This window comes from Capricornis sumatraensis, chromosome 6 (assembly GCF_032405125.1).
Source record: "Capricornis sumatraensis isolate serow.1 chromosome 6, serow.2, whole genome shotgun sequence".
Classification (NCBI taxonomy): domain Eukaryota; kingdom Metazoa; phylum Chordata; class Mammalia; order Artiodactyla; family Bovidae; genus Capricornis; species Capricornis sumatraensis.
The window spans coordinates 118,696,161-118,716,968 of record NC_091074.1 but is presented as its reverse complement, the minus strand read 5'-3'; the positions used below and the strand labels follow the sequence as shown (position 1 = coordinate 118,716,968).

Here is a 20,808-nt window from a genome sequence, read left to right as displayed (position 1 = left end):
CCCTGGAGCGTGAGTTCCAGGCTTGCGCCTGGCCCATCTGTCCTTCCATCGTGGGCCCTGTGCTGCAGCGTTAAGTCTGACTGTTGGTTGTTCTCCAGAGCGTGCAAGTGCCCAGGCAGTGGGCCCTGCCTTCCTCCTATGATTTGAAATCCCTTCTTCAGAGTCGGCTCGCAGGAAGTGACCCGCGCTCTCCACGACCCCCTCGCCTCTCTGACCTCACCCCAGGGTCACTGGCCCTTCTTGTAGCGCTGGGCGCGTCGCTGCAGCGCTTGCCATGTGGTTTCGAGGACTCCCTGAAAGGGGCAAGGAGGCAGCAGGTGTTAGCGTGTGCCCGCTGCTGCCCTTGGCACCCGCGTCGTTGTTTCTGACCCTACAAGGTGAGCACTCTTGTTCCCAGTTTAGGATGAGGAGCCCGAGGCGTCAGAGTTGCGTACGTGTCAAGGAGAGGCAGCTCTGGGGTTTGAACTTGAGTCTGTTGTCACTCCCGCACCTGGATGATTCTTGTCATTCCCTCTTGCCTTTTGAGGGCAAAGACTGTCTTAGATATCTGTACACCTGCTCCAGCCCCAGCTTTCTGGCATGTGATTGGAATTTTTAAAAATGTTCGTGGTGTAAGTGGATCGTTTCCACCCTTAGCTTGCCTCTGTGGCCAACTGGAAACATCAAGGTCGTGCCTTCCTTTGTTACCTTGTTCAAGGTTCTCACTGTTGTTAACGCTATTGATGTTTCGCTCCTCTTGGGAGCTGTGACCCTTTGGATCCCTGGGGCTGAAATAAAGAAATAGAGACCGGTCTGGGATGCAGCGTTTTAGATTTTCTTGGCATCGTGAAGGCAACCAGCATCATTAGAGGGAGCAGGCAGGGAAGCGGCACAGATCACTGGAGCACGTTTCAATCAGGGCTGCGGTAAGGTTAGAAGAAACACTCCTCCCAGTCCGACCTTCCACTTCCACCCTGATGATAATGGGTCTCGTCCCACCGGCACGCTGTGGAGGGGCCAGTAAGGACCTCCCTGCTGGAGCTGTCTTAGCTGAGATCTGAAGGGTGAGGCTTGGGGGAGGCTTTTGGGAGCGTGTCCACCCTTGAGGTGTAGATGTGGCCTCTTGGAGCCACGTGGCTGGTGGGCAGAGCATGGAGCTGGGGAGGCGGGTGGGGCAGGGTTGGGGGGCCTGGTCCTCACATCCTGAATTAAGAGCCCAGATCCTGTTTACAGGAAGAGGGGTGTCTCCGAAGGGGGGCAGGCTGGGACTGGACAGGAGCAGACTTGGTGATCTGAAAACCAGCCGTGGTTGACTGGAGAATGGGCTGGGAGAAGGCAGGGAGGCTCGCTGGCCCTCCTCGGCCGCCCGTCTCATCTCTGACAGGCTTGCTTCTGTCCCTTCTGTTCTCCCATCTTCAGCTGCAGGCTTAGCACTCGCATGGGTCACTCCTAAGCTAATTAAACGGGTGCCCTCGGCCCCTTCCTCCCTTTGCAAGGCGGCAGCGAGCCTGAGCATCCATCACGCTGTCTGAGCGAAGTTGCATCTGGTGTTTACCTGTTAATGACTGTGTTGCCGCTTTGGAGTCCTTTGCTCCTGTCTGAACTCGTGAATAATGAGACACAAAGTAATAGGAAAAAGTGGGAGAAGAAAGAGCTTAAATTAAGGCGCTTATTTATAATGGGGATTCACATGGGCTTCTCACGAAGTTCAGGGTGTTTCTCCTCCTGGCGGAGGTGGCCCTTGGGAAACGCAGGTTAATGGCCAGGTGATTGCCTGAATGGTGATATTGGAACCAGCTTGGGGACCACGAGGGTTTTGAGATTTGTAGACCCGCAAGCCCACCTGTGGGTTTGGGTTGTCCCCGCCCCCCACATTCTCCTGGGGGCTTGGAGCCAGCCAGACGAGGGTTCAGATGGTCGCCCTGCCACGTACAAGCGGGCGAGGTTCTGATGTCCCACTGACCCCCAGCTCTGCCCGTGGATGGTCCTCCCAGCGAGGACAGAGTGTGTGAAACGCCTGGTACGGAGCGGCCTCTCTCAGGGCCCTCCCCTGCCAGCCAGGCAGTGGGTCCCCCTACTTCACTGACTCCAAGTCGAGCCCACTGAGCCTCTTTTGGGTTTGTTTTTAGAATATCTTTGCTAAAAAATGTTCTAGGGCTCCGAAAAGACCAACGTCGCAAATATAGGTAAGTGATAAAGGGCCAGTGTTCCTGTCCTGGTTGTGGGGTCTTAGTGTGGAACACGGTTTCTCTTTCAATCCCGATGGTCAAGGACTGAAGAAGACAGCTTCACACACCAGCACGCCCTCCCCGAGTCTCCCGCGCCCTCGGCCTGTCACACGGCATCCGACTGTGGACTGTCTGAGAAGTCCTGCTCCTCAGAAGACCAGAAGCAAGACAGCGAGGCCGAGAAGGCGTCAGGCCTGGCAAACAACTTTTCACAAGGTAAGCTGTGCTTTCCCAAGTGTCGTAAACCTAGCTGAGACTTCCGGTTCTAAAGGTAATTCACCCTCCTGGCTTTGTAGTGGAGGAGAGTTTAGCGACGTCTGAGTGGTTACTGGATAAGAGGACGTCCCAGGAGGGCCCAAGCCGGTCGTTCAGACATCGTTTATCGATGGAGAAACCTGCGGTTGTTGAAGGTGCTGGAGATTAGGGAAAAGTCGCCTTTGTTTTCTGATGACTTGCCCTTTGCTCACTTATCTGGCAGTGGCGGTCTGGAAAGCGCTGGGGTCACGGATCAGTTCCTGGTCTGGTCAATTTCCTGTTATTTCTCTCAAGCTCTTCCTGAGGCGATGTCGCTTTAAGACCGTTGGTTTGAATTGTACGGGTGCCCGAAAGTACCTCAGCCTCTGTTTGGAGATTTTTGAATTTGATAAATCTGCTGTGTTTCTCTTTAGTGTGACCTTTGACCTTTTGGGTCAGCCCTTTGCCCTGCCTCTGACCATGGAGCTGTGGGCTCAGCTGGCGGAATCATCCTCCTGAGGCCGCCCACCCTGAGCTCCCCTTACATCAGTCCTGGTACCTCCTGCTGGGCCTCGGGTAGAGTTTACTATTCATCATAAGTTCCAGGGATTGTTCAGACCCGAACAGATAGATCTTCCCCAGTAAAAAGCCAGTAGTATGTATTATAGGCTTTGCAGAGCACATGTGCTATAGGTGAATGAGTGTGGGTATGTTCCAGAATAACTGTAGTTACCTTTAAGACAGGTGGGGGCGGCTTTGAGGCAGGCGTCCGCGTTTCCTGACCCTTGCTCTAGACTCTGGACCTCAGCTGACATCCTCTGGTCCCTCACATTTCCAGCAGCGTCTTTGCAAGGTGCCCAGGATGGACCCAGAGAACAAATCAGACGCTTCCCTGCTAAAAGCTCTTTGTTGACACCTGATCATGTAGAACAAGGGTTTCAAAATTTTAAAACCTTTTTCTGGCAACAGAAATCTCCCCCTACCCTTTTTTATTTTTCAGATGAAACTGATTATATAAGAGATATATGAACTATATAAAAGGTAAAATTTTCCAGGGGAGGAGGGCCTTTACCCCCAGTGGTTGCCTCTGAGACTTCCAGTAGGATACTCAGGGCCTGGAGGAACACAGCTTGAAAACAAACCTCGAGCGTGCCGTACACAGGTTTGGTCCAACTCAGGTGTCAGCTGGGCTCCTCCAGTAACCAGTCACCTGGACATGTTTCCTTGGATTTCTGACTGTATAACTCTGCAGTTTGTGAGTTTCTGCTCTTGGTTTTTCTGTGATTTCTGGCCGAACCATCTGCCTTTCGACTTAAGTCAGATCATGAATTGTTTCCCTGCCCCTAGTGCCCTCCTCCTGCCCGAGATCCCTCCTCAGAATCTTTGTGGGAGGAGCTGAGGCTGTGGGGCCCAGAGAGGGTGGGGTTTACAGGGCAGCAAGCCTGATCCTTGCCACTGGCATATCTGTGATCTCTCTTCTTTAAAATCCGCCCACTAAGGTGGCACCAGGCACTTCCTCTTCCTCTCCCAGCCTGCCCCTCTTGTTTTCACCTTCCACCTACTCCGCCACGCCAGCCTTGGTTTATTTCCAGTGTAGCGCCATTCAGGTATCTCTTTCACCCCTTGTTCCTCCTGAGGACCCATGACCTTGGGCTTCTCGAGTGGGTTTTCAGGCACTTTCCTGAATGCGGACAGTGCTCTCTGGAGCGGTCCTAATTACCCCACAGTTAGCTTCCTGGGGTCTGTTTCTCTCCTGTCTCTGCATCCCTTTTCCCTTTTGTCACGTTCGTAATCGAGCAGAGGGATAATTTAGCACTTGTGCTTTTTTCACTTGGCTTTGTATCGTGAGGTTTCCGACACGTTGCATAACATCACTTTCAGGGGCTTTGCAGTCGTCTGCTGAACGGCTAAACCGCCGTTTTCCTTTTGTTCCCCTGTTGCTGAACATTTAAGTCATTTTCTAAAATTTCACAATTGTGAAAAGTGCTGCGGGGAATGTCTTTGAACATGAAGCGTTCCCCTTATTTCGGGACACTTTCTTGACCTAGATTCTGTAAATTGTAACTGCTTGGCAGAAGCTATGTATACGTTGTTTTTGGTGCTTGCTTCTTGCAGGATGGGTTTTAAAGAGTCAGCATTTGTCAGAAGGGTATTATTGTAAGAGGGACAGATAATTTTCTCCAGTGTTGTTAAGACAAGTATAGTATTGCCTTCTGCCCAGTTAAGGCTGCATAATTAACAAGTGGTGTCCAGTTCGCCTGGGAATGTGTCCTTAAGCCCAAGCGATGATGCCAGCTTCTAGCCAGACTCAGAAGATATGTTCTGCCGATCACTGCTAAGTGTTTTTGCCCCAGAAGCTGGCAGCATGTGGCATGGATAAACCAGCAAGGAAGATAAGTTCCTGACTCACTCGGACCTGACCGGCTGCTGAGAGATTTGAGGGGCAGCAAGGCAGGAGCGGAGGTGTGGTGCTGTGAGAGCCCAGTGTACTGCGGCAGAGTCCTCAGTCCGCCAAATGACTTGCCACGCTTCTGGCATTCATAGGAGATAGCTGAAGATCTGGGAATTAAGTCTTCTCATAAACATTCAAATTCATGGCAGAATTACTATTTAATTAGGAAAAGATCTGTAACATTGTGCTACTTGTAAACGAAAGTCATTTTGGAGGAATTAAAACTGGGTCGTAACATTAGTATAATGTTTTAAAGCAAACATTACCAAGACATGCTGAGTATACCCTAATTGATGAATTAAAGGCATTAGTTTTGCCCTTGGATACTTGACGTGATTATGCTGTAAACACTAATTCTAGAGACCTACCTTTGGACTGGAACGTTGCTTCCTTCATTCTTTCTTAAAGTGAGACGTGACAGAGGCTGAGAAAATAATGCATCCTCGTTTTAGAAAATTCAGGAATTTAAGTTTTTATATATTATTAAATATTATGTTAAGATATAATATAAAAGTTTTGAGAAGCCTAAGATCTACCCCCTAAAGGCGACCTCTGTTACTATTTAGATGTAATTCCTTCTTTTGCATATATATATAAATCTTTCCTGTCTGCAAGTTTTTAAACAGAGTTGTGATTATGCCGAATAACCCATTTTGCATCTATATTTTCCCATCAGATTTTATGGTCTTCAAAATATAATTTTAATGGCTGTGTAGTACTGTATCATAAGGGATATAATGCAGTTTATTTAATAATTTGAGTTATTTTCAATTCTGACTATTATAAAAAGTGCTAAGATGAACATTTCCATACATTCTGGTAAATGATCGTCAGCATCTCTGGTGATCTCTTTAAATAGATTGTTGAAAATAGAATTATTTGGTAAAAGATAAAGAACCTCTCTAATGATTATTAATAAAATGGTCCCCAGAGGCATATACATTTATACCCGCACTAAGAGGATATACTTCTTGAGAGAGCTCTTCTTAAACATTCTCACTAGTATTGGGGTTATTGTTTTGCCTTATTTTTAAGTCTTAAATTAATAAGTGATAAATGGTTAACAAGTCCTTTCAAAGAATTAGTCTCAAAAATATCTGAATTTGTTATGAAAGTGGCTTAATCAACTCTTCAGCAATTCAGGCAAACTTGAAAGCAATCTTTTAGTTTCACCAAAAGGAAGATTTTAAATTAATATTTGATATTTAGAAGAATAAAAGGCTGTATTAGTGTTAGCATTAAAATTGTATGAAGTGTAATTTTTCCATGTGATGTAAAGTGTCTTCGTCATGGAGCGCTGCAGAGAGTCTTCACAGCCAGGCTGTGGGCTGTGGGCAGCAGCTCAGCACCCCCATGCCTGGGGAGGACGCTCTTAACACAGCCGGTATTTCTTAGAAATTCAGGATCACTGCATAGTCCATCAATTATTCAGTTCGTTGGGGGCTTCAGACTTTAAATTAAAAATACCCTCCTTCCTGTAGACTTACTGATGGAACATATACAAGAAATTCGAAGTTTGAGAAAACGTTTAGAGGAATCTATTAAAACGAATGAGAAGCTACGGAAACAGCTGGAACGACAAGGGGCTGAACGTGACCAAGGTAAGGCGAACGTTCCCACAGGGCGGTGAGCAGTTCCTTTGTGACGCATCTGCCGGGATAAGCACGCTGTGGATCGGGAAGGGCCTTGAACTTGCGGCCAGAGAGATTTCAGTTCAGATCCTGACTTTGCTGCTTACGTAACCTTGCTGACTCTCAGTTAGCAGTGATTTATCTGTTGAGTGGGGGTAAGCGTTCCCAGTGTATGCTGGTGGTGATGAGAATTGTCCCCTGGCACAAAGCGCGGACCTGGTATGTGTTTGTTTCTCAGTCACGGGGGCTCTGCTATCTTCCAGTGTCCTGAACCCTGAGTGGCTCCTCATTTGATCCGAGAAGCTATAGTGAGACAGATGTCTCTCTTGTGACCCCCATCGCCTGTAGCCCACCAGGCTTTTCTGTCCATGGGATTTCCCAGGCAAGAATATTGGAGTGAGTTGCCATTTCCTGCTCCAGGAGATAGATCTTCCTGACCCAGAGATCGAACCCGTGTCTCCTGCGCTGACAGGCAGATTCTTTACCACTGAGCCACTGGGGAACCACCCCCCCCTCCCAGTGAGATAAGATAGGTATGTTAAAATAACAGAGCAGAATTTTGTCTTTTGTCAATAACAGATTCTGAAAGTATGAGGACTTTAGCAATCTGATAGTCTCCCACATGCCAGTCATGAGGGCGTTCCTCCATAGCCACAGTTAGCCCTGGGTGGAATATTCTTCCGTGGAAAACTTTAAGAAGGCATATTTCTCCCATAGGTAAGACATTCACATGGTTCAAATGTTAATATCTCCATCCCATGCCACGGATCCTGCTCTGCCTTCTCTCCTCCCAGCTTTGTCAGTTTTCTTCTCTGTCCTTACAGCGTTAACGCAAATACGAATGTGTGTTCTCCTCTCCATCACCGACCTGGAAAGCGGAGTACTTTATATCGCTGTTGTGTTCCCCATATCGCTGAATACTCTGTTTTGGAATCTTTGCTTTTTTGCTCCAAAGGCAGTGTTCTCACCCTGGGGAGAATGTGTCTTGAGAGCAGCTTTGGGCACAGCTTTGTCTGCGAGCTGGCCCGGCCTGGGCTGGGACCCGCCTCTTCCATCTGTTAGCATCGTGACTTTGGGCGTTTCTCCCCTCCTTCCCCATCTTCGTTATCTTATAAAACGGGGTCATCGTGAGATTAAATACGACGTTATGAATAGGGCCTTGCTCAGCACCTCACTCAGTAGATGGTGGTTCCCTTCATTATCATCAGTCTTAGTTCACCGTTCTGTTCTGTATGACGTGATCAGTGTGACGCTTCAGAGCTCTGCAGGGGGTGAGGACCCCGCGTGTCACTGCCGCTGAGAGTGGCGAGATAAGTGGGCCTGGGAAGATGGAGTCCATGGCAGCACGCGCATCTCTGGTCCCCAGGTCTCTCCTCTGGTCCGTCATGACCATCACCTGGAAGGGCACCTTTTCAAAGTGCTGCCTGTGTGGTGGTGTGCAAGGCAGGGACACTGGTTCCATCCGTCTCTGTCTCCCCCGTGTCCCTCTCTCTCCCGACCGCCCCTCTCCCCCATCTCACTCCCAGGGAAACTGATTAATCTGAGTTATTAGTCACATCAAACACAGGAAAGAGATACACGCCTGGGCCCACCACAGGCACTCGTGGTAATGCCTGAATTAAATTCCGTCTATTTTACATTTTCCCTGGCAAATCCAATTACAGAATTATTTGGGGGGTTCCAGTGGCCACCAGCTACAATGGAGCGGGCAGTTGCTCTGGAGAGCAGTTCGCTCTGATGGGAAGGTTTACAGAAAGACATTCATGAAGTATTTCTGCTGGCGGAAAGATATGCTCTTCTCACCGTGTTACAATCCCTGAAAAGGCAAAGGAATAATAGCGGTTCGGCCTCCCCCTGCTGCGAAATGGTCGTCTTGGGAGCAGGTTTGAGAGGGGCTCAGCTCCCTGTGATGTTGAGGTGGAATACTGCTAAAGCCTGTCGCCTTAGGTGCCAGGTCTTCCGGCTTGTCACCAGTTACACAAGCTTCCAGTGACGATCTTCAGAAGAAAGACGGGCCGCTTAGCATGAGAAGTGGCCCCCGCTAGCTCAGGCTTTGTCAGAAACTGTTCCTTGGGCCCATTATCCCTTTGAAAAGCGGCCGGCTTAGCCGTGGTCATGGGAGTCTTCTGGAGAAGCTCACCTGCTCATCCAGATCGTGCTTTGGTCCTCATCTGGGTCCAGCCTGTCATCAGTCGTGTGTTAGCATGCTAATAGCAAGTAGCATTAGCGTCGATCATTTTTATTGAGTTCATAGAGGGGTAGGGAAGTTCTGTGACTTGCCTGAGATCGTGCCGCTATTAAGAAGCCAGAGCAAGGTTCAAACCCAAGTGTCTCTAAAGGGCACCAGTGTTCATAGGGGAGCGTGGAGGAAGATGGTCAGGAGAGACGCGTGTCAGTGAAAAAGGATGGTACTGTCAATAGTGCATCCCTCGCATGAGAAGGCAGTGGTGCTTGTGCAGCAGAGAACGTGCGCTCTGGCTGCTGGGAGACTGTGCCGTGCCTTCGTTAAGGGAGTCCGAGTGCTGTGTTGCTGTTGTTTAGTCGCTAAGTTGTGTCAGACTCTTTTGTGACCCCATGGACTGAAGCCCTCCGGGCTCCTCTGTCCATGGGGTTTCCCAAGTAAGAATACTGGAGTGGGTTACCGCACAGGTTATCAGTTGTGTATCAGGATGTTTTCAGCTGCAGATAGCAGAACAGGAGTAAACAGCTGGTATAAACAATGGGGACTGTTGTTTTCTTATATAGCAGGCAGTCCAGGGGCAGGCAGTGGTAAGCAGGTCTTACAGCTGGTTGCCTGGGAGCAGGACGCGGGGTTAGTACCTGTGGAGGCTGCCGCCTCCCCTCCTCTCAGTACGGAGTCCAGAGGAGGAAATGGAGCAGGTGGGGCTTGCTCCTCCCCGTCCTTCTCTCTTCATCTGGGCGGAAAATCTTTCCCAGAAGTTCCCAGCAGGCTTCCTGTCAAATCTCATCGACCAGAAGTGGCACAAGACCGTGCTCTAGCCGCCCCGGAGGCTGGGAGAGCAGGTGGCTGGCCCTCAGGCTCTGCGGTGTGGTCGGCTTCATCAGTAAGGACGGCAAGGGGAGGCATCTGTCTGCCACGTGCAGAAAGCACCTTGCGCGCAGCGGGTGCTCTGCAGGGGTGCCCACAGATGGGAGTGTTACAGGTGCTGCAGACGTGGGTGGTTCAGCGTGCAGGGGGTGCTGATGCAGAGCGTCAGGGGAGCTGTCCGGCCAGAGGAAGGGCCAGGATTTCAGGAGACAGACTCGAGCCTGGGCAGGTGTTTCAGGATGAGGGAACCGATCAGAGTGTGTGAGGGACCTCAGACCCAGTCTGTCTGGCTTTAGAGCCTGGTGTTTTTAGTCTGCACGTTGGGGCAGTGAGCTTGAGCTATGAGCTGAAGGATGAGTGTGATTTCAACAGCTGAGCAAGGTGGCAGGCTTTCTAGACAAAGGGACTAAATACCTCGTCCCGTAAAGCTAGGGTGGTGTGAGACCACGCGGTGTGTTTGGAGCACAGGGTGGCTCAGTTGGGCTGAGGGTCTAGTGTGAAAAGGAGTGGGGTGGGCTGTGAGATTCGAGCTAATAACAGAGATTTAACGTTTGGACCTTGCGTTTGGTTGTGTGATTATCTTTCGTGGTGATGGTGCCGTCAAATGGTTTTGAGCAGAAAAAAATAAAGAAGAAACCACAAATGGACTGTGTTTAGGATGATCATCTTCTTGGCTGAGGCAAATAGGGCAAAAATACGGCTGAACCACAGGGGCAGAACAGAGCGGGCCAGGGTGCGTGGCATCTTGGAGGAAGAGTCGGCAGTCGCTCTGGCCTGACTGCGGAGTGGAAGAAGATGCTTTTGGGCCGGCTCCCAGGTTTTCAGCTCGGGTTGGGGTAGTGGTGAGACCGTCTACACAGGCAGGAAATGGGAGGGAGGGCGGGGAAAGGTGAGGCGTGGACCGGAGCCTCAGTGGAGAGGTCCCCAGAGGGCTCGGCCCTTGAGAGAGAAGTCATGGAGGCTGAGATCGCCACCCGCCTCCTGCCCGGCTCCTCCTCTGTCCTCCCCGAGGGCAGGTAAGATGCCGGGCGTCCCCTCCGTCGAACTCGCCCTCCTCTCCCTGCAGGCTCTGCTAACATCTTACGTGGGTCACAGGAGCACTTTCATGATGTGCTGTATTTCCTCATTATTTAAAACTGTTTTCTAGAAAGTTCCATGCACTCGGGCCTGAAGACCACCCGTAAATTGTGACTTCTGTGTATTTTCATAGGTTCTTCAAACGTTCTGGCGTATGGTCCAGAGGTCCCTAATTCTCTGACATCAGAAGTGCGTTTCCTGAGGAAGCAGAACCAGGCCCTCCACACGATGCTCGCTAAAGGGTCCGGAGGTAAAGGCTAGAGGCGCCGTCGGCAGCCGGGAGCCCCGCAGGCCCCCGCGGTGTGGGGAGGACGCTGACGCTGCAGTTCAGCCAAGCTGCATGCAAGTCCTGTGGCTCTGTGACTTCGGGCCGGTCATTCAGCCTCTCTGAACCTCACTGTCGTTAGCTATGAAATAGGAGCGCTTCATGGGGCTGTTGTGACAGCTAAGCACAGGAGAAGCTACAGCGCGTTGCCTCTGGGGCTGAGTAAATGTTTCTGCACTTGGAACCCTCCCCTCTGTGCAGCCGCCTCTCACTCATCTAAGTTCACAGCGGGAGGGAGAAGGGCTGGAAGTACATTGCTCCCCAAATTTCAGAGACTCTCTGCTGCCAGGAAAACTTCTCCAGAATTTCGTTTGCGGTGGTTTAGTCACTAAGTCATGTCCAATTCTTGTGACCCCGTTGCCAGTTAGCCTGCCGCGCTCCTGTCCACGGGATTTCCCAAGCAAGAGTACTGGGGTGGGTTGCCCTTTTCTTCTCCAGGGGATCTTCCCCACCCAGGGATCAAAGCCAGGTCTCCCGCATTGCAGGCGGATTCTTTACTGAGCCACCAGGGAAAAGGACAGTGTTTCTTCTAAAGGACAGTGTTTCTCTTCTTTTCATTCCTTCTGTGTGGAGCTTAGCCCTCAAAGAGGTTTCACTTGTATTTTCTGACAATACATAAAATGCTTCCGGAATGACATTGTTATTCGTCCTGCCTTACAGGTGAGCAGCTGGGGCCTGGGGAATTGACTGGCCTGCGCTCACAGAGCTAGAGGTGGGGGAACCAGAGCTCAGGCCAGCTTATCCTGTTTTCGCTAGAGATACTGACGCTGATGTTGGCTTAAGAGATGAAACTGGGGCTTCCGCAGAGCATTCATTCATTCGGCAAACACTTCCTGGCTCCTCTTCTGTAGTGCAGCCTGTGTAGATTCTGACACATTGTTGAGTGGGACCTGGTCCCTTCCCTCAGGGGCGCTGATGGTCTAACGGGAGAGAAAGCCAGGCAGCCGTGGCAGACCAAGGTGAGGGTCAGCCACGATGAAGCCTCAGGGAGAGCGGGGCCCTGGAGAAGGCACCCTGACCCAGGGGGAGCTGGCCTTCAAGAGCTGAGTCTGGGACGTTAGTAGGGATCAGCAGAGGTGGCTGAGGTTTAGAGGGCTTCCCGTGTGGCTCAGTGGTAAAGAATCTGTTTGCCAATGCAGGAGATGCTGGTTCAGTCCCTGGGTAGAGACGCTTCCCTGGAGAAGGAAATGGCAACCCACTCCAGTAATTCTTGCCTGGGAAATCACAGGGACAGAGGAGCCTTGCAGGCTGCAGTCCATGGAGTTGCAAAGAGTCAGACGAGACTTAACAACTTAAACAACAGCTAAGGTTCAGCCGGGGCATTTTAAACAGAAATAAGAGGGTGGACGGAGGCCCAGGGGTTAGAGGTGGGGGTGGAGTCTGGACTGGTCCAGAGTTGTAGGAAGCTCAGTGTGGTTACAGCCTTCGGGGAGAGGAGAAAGCTTGCTCAGAGATGATCGAGTCATGGTTAAGAGTGGAATCAGAAAAGCTGAATCTGAATCCTGGCTCTGCCAGTTACTGGCTCTGTGACCTCGGCAAAGCCTTAGTCTCTCTGATCCTTAACATCCTGTCTGGAAAATAGAGAGTAAGCCAGGTGCCTCCATGGAGGTTTACTCTGAAGAGTAAGCAGGGTGGCACACAGGAAGATCTTAAGGTAACACAGTGAGCTCTGCGGTGATGTCAGCCGTTAGCAGCACCGGCACAGCTAGCAGCCGCCGGCGCACTGGCAGCTGTCAGTGTGCTGTGAGGCCCTGAATGAAGACTTTACGTGTAGCTCGGTTACTACTCCTGGCCACGCACATGAGGAAACCGAGGCACAGAGAGACTGGCTGAAGGTGGTGGGGTCAGTAAGCGGAGGAGCCTCACTCGAGCATGCCCCTCGCCTCCAGGCCTCGTGCTGGGCCGTGTATCCCTGAGCCCCGGTGCTGCTCGTCCCTCGGGAGCGCTGGCCTCCGGGCCTGGCAGTGGTGGCTGAGGGGCCATCTGCACAGCCCACTGCCCTCCTAGGGGGCCTCTCAGACTTGCCCTGCACCTGTTACCAGAGTTTAGAGCCTTGTTTCTTGCCTCTGTCTCTAATGTCTGCCCAGTTTTTGCTCTGTGAAGGCACGGTAACTAGGTTGGCAGAGCCCATTATTTAATAGAAAATTAAACGGGCCCATCTCATCCCAGTGACGTTTAATCTGCAGCCTTGATGTTGACAGATTTATCTGCCCAAAATGCATGAGATAATTGGAATGCCACAATCACAAATGCCAGATGAACCTCCTTCTCGCCTTCGTGTTCTTGGCGCGCTCTGGCTGGAGCGCTGCGTCTGCGTAACGAGGTTAAGAAAAGCAAATGGTGTCTCCTCTCTGTGCGTGCAGATAAACAGAAGGAGAATGAGAAGCTGCGCGAGGCCCTCTCCAGGAAGGCCGCCAGCCTGGAGCGCCTCCGGCGGGAGCTGGCCACTGTGCGGGCGGAGAAGGAACGGCTGCAGACGGAGGCAGACGGGAAGGAGAGTCAGAACCAGCGGCTGCTTCAGGAGGCCTGCCACGGCCGCTGGGCGCTGAGCAGGTAGGGCCAGGGTCCTGTGCCCGGGGACGGGCGCAGTAAGCACACGACACATGACTTGGCAGCTGGGAATGAAATAAGAGGAGGAAAGTCATCTGAGTCAGGGGACAGGGCCTGGGGGCCAGGGGGCTCTGTTTCATCCCGGGAGCGTCAAGGCTGGCCTCTGGAAAGATGCTGTTTGAGCAGCCACCGGAGGCAGTGAACGCATACGCCCTGTGGAGCCTCTGGAAGATCCTTCTCTTTGGAAAGGATGAGGGCCCAGGGTGGGGTGTCCTTGGCCTGTGCAGGGCAGAGCAGGGGGCCCTGATGGAGGAGGGGCTGGGATGGAGGAGGGCCCTGGGGCTGGGGAGGACCTTGGCTTTCATGCTGAATGACCGGGAAGCCATGGGCGATTCTGCACGCAGGGTTGACGTGCGTCTGATTCAGACTCTGAGCTGGTCATGCTGACCGCTCCTCCGCAGGCTCCTCTGCCCCTGTGGTCTCTGTCTTGCCCCGTGTGTCTCAGCAGCCCCGTCAGCTCTCCCGACTCCCCCCCGACCTTTAGTTCCTGAGGTCACCCTGCTTCCCCGTAAGCTCACGGTCTGTGCCATCACAGCCCTGCTTCTCTCCTGAGCTGGGCACCCCTGGGTGAGACATAACCATTTTGCGTTTGACTTCCTCATATTCCTGAGTTGGGGGTTCATAGCGTGTCTCTCTTGAGGTGTCTGTGAGGACGATCCAAGATCTCAGATGTCAAGGGCTGGGCCCAGAGGGGCCCTCAGGATGCTCCTCAGCATGCCAACAGTCTCGGGCACACTCCCCGGGTCACGACGGGACTGCCTGCCCCGTGCGTGAGACTAACCTCTCCTCCCCCTGCTGGCGGGGCCTTTCCAGGCTGCAGGAGGAGTCGGCCTTGAGGCAGCAGCTGCTCTTGCAGAGCGACAAGCTCCTGAGGGCCCTGCAGGCAGAGCTGAAGGTGTATGAGAAGCTGGACCAAGAGCAGCAGAGGCCGCAAGGTACTGGGCACTCTGGCCGGGCACGCTCTCCCCTTCACCAACAGGAGGCTGGCCCTCTGTCCTGAAACCGCAGGCCTGCCTCCCTGGTGGAGCAGGTTGACTCTGAGGCAGGCTCTCTGGCCCACCCTCCTTCTGAAGCGGCGGCAGGAAGCTGGGAAGGACTGAGGCTCGGGAGGCCAGCCGGCTGAGGTCTGGGTTCTCACAGCCTCGCATCCCCGGGTGTGCCTTCCGCAGTCAGCTCGCCGCTTTGGGCCTGTTCCTTCTGGTGCGACACACGTCTGCTAATCTCGGTTCTGTGCAGTCATGAAAATTAGATGTGATCATTTATTAAACATCCTAGCACAGTACCTGGCACATAGCAGATGCACGAGAAATAACAATTTTCCTGCTAGGGTATGTTTTGGGGGCCCATTCATTCAGCAGATAATCATGGAGCGCCTGATGTGTGCTGAGCGTTGCCCTGGAGGCGGTTGCTGGTCCGCGCTCTGTCCTAGAGAGATACCGGGTCAGAGTGACTTGCCTGTAAACGCTAATGTTTTAGAATCAGTTTTGAGGTGTGGTGGGGTTTTTGTTGTTGTTGTTGTTTTCTTTTCAACTAATTTTCCAGGTGGTTTCTCCCTATTGAAAGTTTGTCTAGAGAAGGGTCACCTCTCAGCTTTCATTTTCTCCTCAAGTTGCTCTTCTTATTCCTGTTGTGCCTTTTTAATACACTGCGGCTCTGAAAATCGTCCCCTTTCATTCTATAATTCCAGCCCAAATAGATTTTATTACTACTAGACATAATTTCGGGGTTTGGTGTGCAATTTGCTAGGCCTTAATGGCCAGAAGCGAAGATTAATTTCCAGCTCTTACTTAGCCTGTGGAATAGCAGCAATTAAGTCTGCCGATATTTTTGTTTTTAAAGTCGAGTTGTTATTTTCAACTGTTCCCAGTCCTCGGGCGGGGGAGGAGGGTGGCGGCGGCAGGCGGCAAGCACCGTCAGCTCACGGCTGACCCTTTGGCCGTGGACGGTATTGAGATTTCCCTTTGCTCATGTTTGCAGAGGCCGGTGTGGAGGCGTCGAGAGAAGGCCGGAGGGGCCAGGACCTCCTGGGCCACCTGCACGGCCTCCTGGCCGAGGTCCAGGCTCTGCAGGTGTTGCTGGAGAAAAGCATCAAGACCAATATGACGCTGCAGAGCTGGTTGGAGGAGCGGCTGGTGCAGGATGGGGAGAAGGCCCGGGAAGCCGCTCTCGCGTCGGCTCTGCAGACCCTGTCTGCCCCTGAGCAGCCCCTGCCGCTGGACGAGCCCGGTACTGCCCTGCCTCTCCCCACCGTCTGAGACACAGCCCTGCCCGTCTGTGCGGGACACGCGAGCTTCTGAATCCCACCCTCGCCCCACAGGGGTGTCTGCCCGCTGACAGCAGACTCGCCAGACGCCGGGAGCCTGGGGCCTGAGCACTAAGTAGCTGTCACCTTTGGCAGAATGCCATCATCTCTGCCTGGGGCCCGTGGATTCTCAGGGCAGCCAGGTCGTGGCTTCCAGCCACCCCTGTTGCCTCCAGTCTCGCTCCCTCCCCTCCACTTAGTCCTGTCCACGTCATCCGCTGCTGGAAACCCATTTTGGCCCCTTTTGCCGTCTTTAGAAGAGGTTCTGCACCTCTTCCTCCAGCTGTCAGTGTCTCAGGATCTGAAAAGCTTCCTGGCAGTTCTGAACGCTGGTTTTGTTTGGCGTTTGCTTGTGGGTTTTTTGTCTGGCCTTGCAGAGGCTGTAGAGGGGGCAGGGAGAGGATATACTGGGCTCCCGGACCCTCTGTCCCCCTCCCACATAGGTCCGGAAGACACTGGCAAGGGCTCAGGCTCAGAGTATTCAGCCAGGCCAGCCTCCTTGCTCTTTTTATGAAGGAACTGAAACTCAGAGAGGACAAGAGGCTTTTCCAGAGTTACCGCCGCAGGTCGGTGGCAGAGCTGGAGCTAGAAATCATTCCCAGCTCCAAGTCCACTCTGTTTGTGAGCACCGCCTGGAGGGCCTCGGGGGTCTGGGGTCACCGTCCTCATGCCCGCAGGGTGGGTGTGTGCATCGGGGAAGGGGAGTAAGGAGTTTATACTTACACTTTACTTAGATTGGAACTTACACCTGTCGCCTTTAATTTAGAAAGTTACAATCTCTCAAAGACTACCCAGTCACCCAGCCTTGAAACTTGTAGTGATTGACTCATGGATTTCTCCTTGGGAAGGGTTTTAAAATTTGAACCAAAAAGGTGCTGTGACAATGTGGAAAAGAAAAAAGGAAAAAGTCCTTCATGGGGCTGCAAAACATCAGCCTTTGGTACTTTGTGCTTTGCGTTGCTGCCTCATCTGGTCGTCGGCTCTCGGCGTGGATTCCTAAGGCTCAGATTGGCTTTTGTGTCTGTCTTTGTTTTTGCCCAGTATTGCATCATCAGTGTTACCCCTTCCTTCACGTGGGCTCCTCGTTAGCTGTTTTCAGATGATTGTCAGTCTCCAGACCGTCGCACTGGCGGTGGTTAGAGTGGCCTCTGACTCGGCGCTTTAGTGAACACCAGCATTAGCGTGATTGTTCTGTTGGGCAGCGTTCTTAGGTTAAGATCCTGCAAGGGGAACCTCGCAGGGCTAGGGGGGCCCCTACCGCCGCCTTCTGCATGGGTGGTGCGTCAGCAGCAGGCCTGGCCAGAGGGGCCCTTAAGTAGAGGTCTGCTCCTGGCCCTTCCAGAACTTTGCGGAGACGGGACCAAGGAGACTGTTGGCGTAAGCGAGGGAGACTGGGCCGGGAAGGACAGCTTGGGGCTTGGGGTGCCCAGGATAGAGCTCTGGGGCAGGTGAAGTGAGGTCGTTGAACAGCCTTTGCCTGTTTTGGAGATTTGTCCAGGGTCAGCCCTGGGGGTGCCCTCCACATGTGGGAGCATTCTCCTGCCTCCCCCAGTGAAGATGAGAATTATACTGTGGGCAGCAGCGCTTCCTCCTTTGCAAAAGACTTTCCAGGACGGTAGTGAAGAGCCGCTGTCTGCAAGTTATGCTCTAAAGACTGCTGTTTTTGTAGGAAGTGATCCCTCTTGGGCCAGCTCCCCAGAGCAGACCCCTGGGGCTCCTTGGCCCCCCCGATATCAAAGCACACTCTCAGGAGATGCCTGGGTGGGAATGAGCTGAGCGGGACCCCGAGAGGCGTGGACACAGTGCTCACTCCGTCCCTGACGCTCCAGGTCATGCCAGGCAGATCCCTTCCTGTCTCTGTCCCTTGGCCTCCTCTCCCAGGACATCTGAACTAGATGCCACACTGTCCCTAAGCTCCTGGGAGCTCGGAGGTGCCCCGTAGAATGTGGCTCGGCATCTTGTCCAGCATCTGACTGGTTTGCCCACTTCCCTTGTTCCAGTGCGTCCCCTCCCAGGTCCTACTTGGGGTGACGCTTCCCTCCCGTGTGGGTGACTGCGGCCGCCTCCAGACTTGGGCCACCAGCTGTTCCTCCTGAAGCCCCCTGCTTGACACTCCCTGAGGTGTCTCGAGGATCCCCACTCCCACCGGCATTTCTGCCTCCTCGGGTCGCCCCCCGACCTGGGCTCCCACCGCCCCTTAGCCCTGACCCCTCGGGGGAAGTGGTCTGCTGACTTGCCTGGACAAAGAGGGTCCTTCTGGGGAGGGGGCCAGGCCTGCTCACTCTGTGTCCTGCAAGGCCTGGCGGGAGAGAGGCCCAGTGAGGATCTGAATGAACGATAGTGTTCGTGTCCAGAACTTGACTATATTTTCATGCAGTTCTTTCTCTCAAATGCTGGTGAGAATGAAACGAAAACTTGATGGTTCATTTCCCTTATTTTGCCTTGTGCAGATGGTGACAAGTGTCCCATGGCAACTGACAATTCATGTGATCTGTTTGATCCTACCCCAGAAATGCCCCCAAGATCAGGTACAAAGCTAAAGTCTGGGTAACTGTGGCACCACTGGGTTTCTTGGTGGGACTTGTTCAGCTGAGGGCAAGGGGGTCCCTGGTTCCAACTCAGAGGAGGATTTGGCAGGATTTCGGGATTCATGTTCTCAGCATTTCTAGCTGGCGGTCTCATCCTCCACACTGGTTCCCGTGTCCCTAGGTGTTACCAACCTTAGCGACATCATTGGCTGGGGTCCCTGTTGCCCTGGATTAGAACAACCACCTTAGCGTGGCTTTCGAGGGCCTGCAGCATCCAGCCCAGGTGGGCCTGTCCAGCCACACCCCTTTGCCACCCAGTGGCACACAGATGCCACCTTGCAGGTGGGCCTGTGCTTTCCTCTCATGGGGACTATACAGCCTGGCTCCTGCCTTTGCCAGACCAACCTTGCCCGCTTCTCTGCTAGTGAAAATCCTGCTGCTTCAAGACTCCTCCTGAATGCACATGGCTCTGGGAAATGTCTCTCCTGATGGCCCCTGTCAGAATCATCCATCTGCGCTTCTGTTGATGCAAAGGCAGAAAGCGGCAGGCTTCTTCCTCTGTGTAGCATCATTCTCGCTACCCTTTCACCCGGCGCAGTCGTTGCTTCTTCCAAGAAGCCGTCTCTGGTCTCTCTTCCTGCACACAGGCTCGGCTGTCCTGTCCTCTGAGCTCCGGCTCTCTGACGTCGGGCTCCTACCCCTTCCGCGTGGCGTCTGTTCTCCGATCAGACTCAGACCCCTGAGGCGCAGGCCCGGCCTCGGCTGCGCTGTGTCTACCGGGCTCTTCTGCGCTGCGGGGCTCTGATGAGTGCTGGTGGGGTTGGAAGGAGGTGACTCATCGCAGAGCTCACTCATTAGGTGGCACACACACTGGCATCCTGGGTCCCAGCCTCTGTCCCCTCTGGGCAGTGTCAGCTGCCATCTGGACCTGAGGGCCCTCGCCTCCCGGCTGGCTTCGCGTCCTTACACACAGCTCGTCGAAGGCCGGTGCTGCTCCCGGGAGATCTCACATCTCCCCTCTCGTTCTGCAGCTTCAGAGATGCCTCCGCTCTCCGGCAATGACATGGACACCCTCTCCTGTGACAGCGGCAGCTCCGTCGTCAGCACCTCCTGCGTGTCCTCCCTGGTCCCCAGCCACCACCTCTGGGTCAGCAAGAGCGGCCGTCACGTGCTGGGCCTGGCCGAGGACTACGATGCCCTGTGTGAGCAGATTGGCCAGGGCCAGACGCTCCTCACTGAGATGGACCTTCAAATCCGAGAGGCTCCTGGCCCCATCAGTCAGGAGCTGGTAACCAAGGTAACTTCAGCGATGGCGCTGGAGGGAGAGGGATGCACGGGGGAGCAGAAGGCGGAGGCAGGAGGCAAGGGGGCCGTGGGGCCTCTTCCCCTGGGCGGAGGGGCAGGAAAGGCTGCCCCGAGGCTCGGAGGGCAGGTCCGCTCTGCAGGTTGTGTGTTGCTCTGGGGGCCACCTGCTGAGGGGCGTCCCCGTGCTACTGCGTTCGCCCTGCCCCACTCCGGCCTCTGTCTCTCCAGGCTCGCATCCGTCCCTCTGTCCTTCGGTCCTGTCGCGTGTTCGTCCGTTCTTCCCCCCAGTCACCGGTCCGCCCCGCTCCTGGCCTCCACGCTCAGCGTGGCCGAGGTCCTGATCCTTGCGTGGCATGGAAGGATCGCATAGTCCCTTGGGATGCGCTTGCCGATAGGAGCTGCCCCGCACCCCCTCCGCCGGGTGGCGGCTGCCCTCCCAGCACATGGCAGACCTCAGGATGGGTGGCGTTGTGGCCACTGTGCAGACGCCGAGCGGAAGGAACTCGGGGCGCCTCTGGGGCTGGAACCCCACTCCATGTCCTTCAGTGCGCTCTGGCGTCCCGCCCTGCCCTGCGGCTGTGTGACGCCTCCCGCTCCCCAGGCTGTGCAGACTTCCTCACGCCGGGGTCTGCTCCTGCCCGCCCTGCTCCCCTGTGCTTGCCCCTGCCAGGTGGCCAGGTGCGGCTGCTCTTCCCCCCACTCCCATGCTGTGCAGACTTCCTCACGCCGGGGTCTGCTCCTGCCCGCCCTGCTCCCCTGTGCTTGCCCCGGCCAGGCGGCCAGGTGCGGCTGCTCTTCCCCCGACTGCCGTGCTGTGCAGACTTCCTCACGCCGGGGTCTGCTTCTGCCCGCCCGCCTTCTCTCCTCACTCCCCTGTGCTGGCCCAGCCGGGTGCAGCTGCTCTTCCTCCAGCCCTGGCCCCCTGTGCCCTCTGGCTGGGAAGACCACCTACCCCTTCTTGCGGCATCCTACCAGAATCCTCATTTTAAAGTCAAGGACCCATGTGTGCTTGACATAGTTTTCTCATTGACTTCCTGCAAGACTTGGGGTCAGACTTCCTTCCTCCCCCAGACTGGGCTCAACCTTCG

At 53.9% G+C, this 20,808-nt stretch overlaps 1 protein-coding gene across 1 annotated transcript in view; it reads left to right on the top strand.

The window, feature by feature from the left end:
• Window positions 1-20,808, top strand: part of CDK5RAP2 (CDK5 regulatory subunit associated protein 2) — a 179,749-nt gene that overhangs the window by 144,465 nt on the left and 14,476 nt on the right. The window contains exons 27-34 of the mRNA XM_068973752.1: window positions 2,251-2,423; window positions 6,375-6,494; window positions 10,784-10,900; window positions 13,339-13,528; window positions 14,399-14,520; window positions 15,563-15,811; window positions 18,338-18,415; window positions 19,447-19,712. Coding sequence (XP_068829853.1) covers window positions 2,251-2,423; window positions 6,375-6,494; window positions 10,784-10,900; window positions 13,339-13,528; window positions 14,399-14,520; window positions 15,563-15,811; window positions 18,338-18,415; window positions 19,447-19,712 — 1,315 coding nt within the window. The remainder of the gene's footprint in view (window positions 1-2,250; window positions 2,424-6,374; window positions 6,495-10,783; window positions 10,901-13,338; window positions 13,529-14,398; window positions 14,521-15,562; window positions 15,812-18,337; window positions 18,416-19,446; window positions 19,713-20,808) is intronic.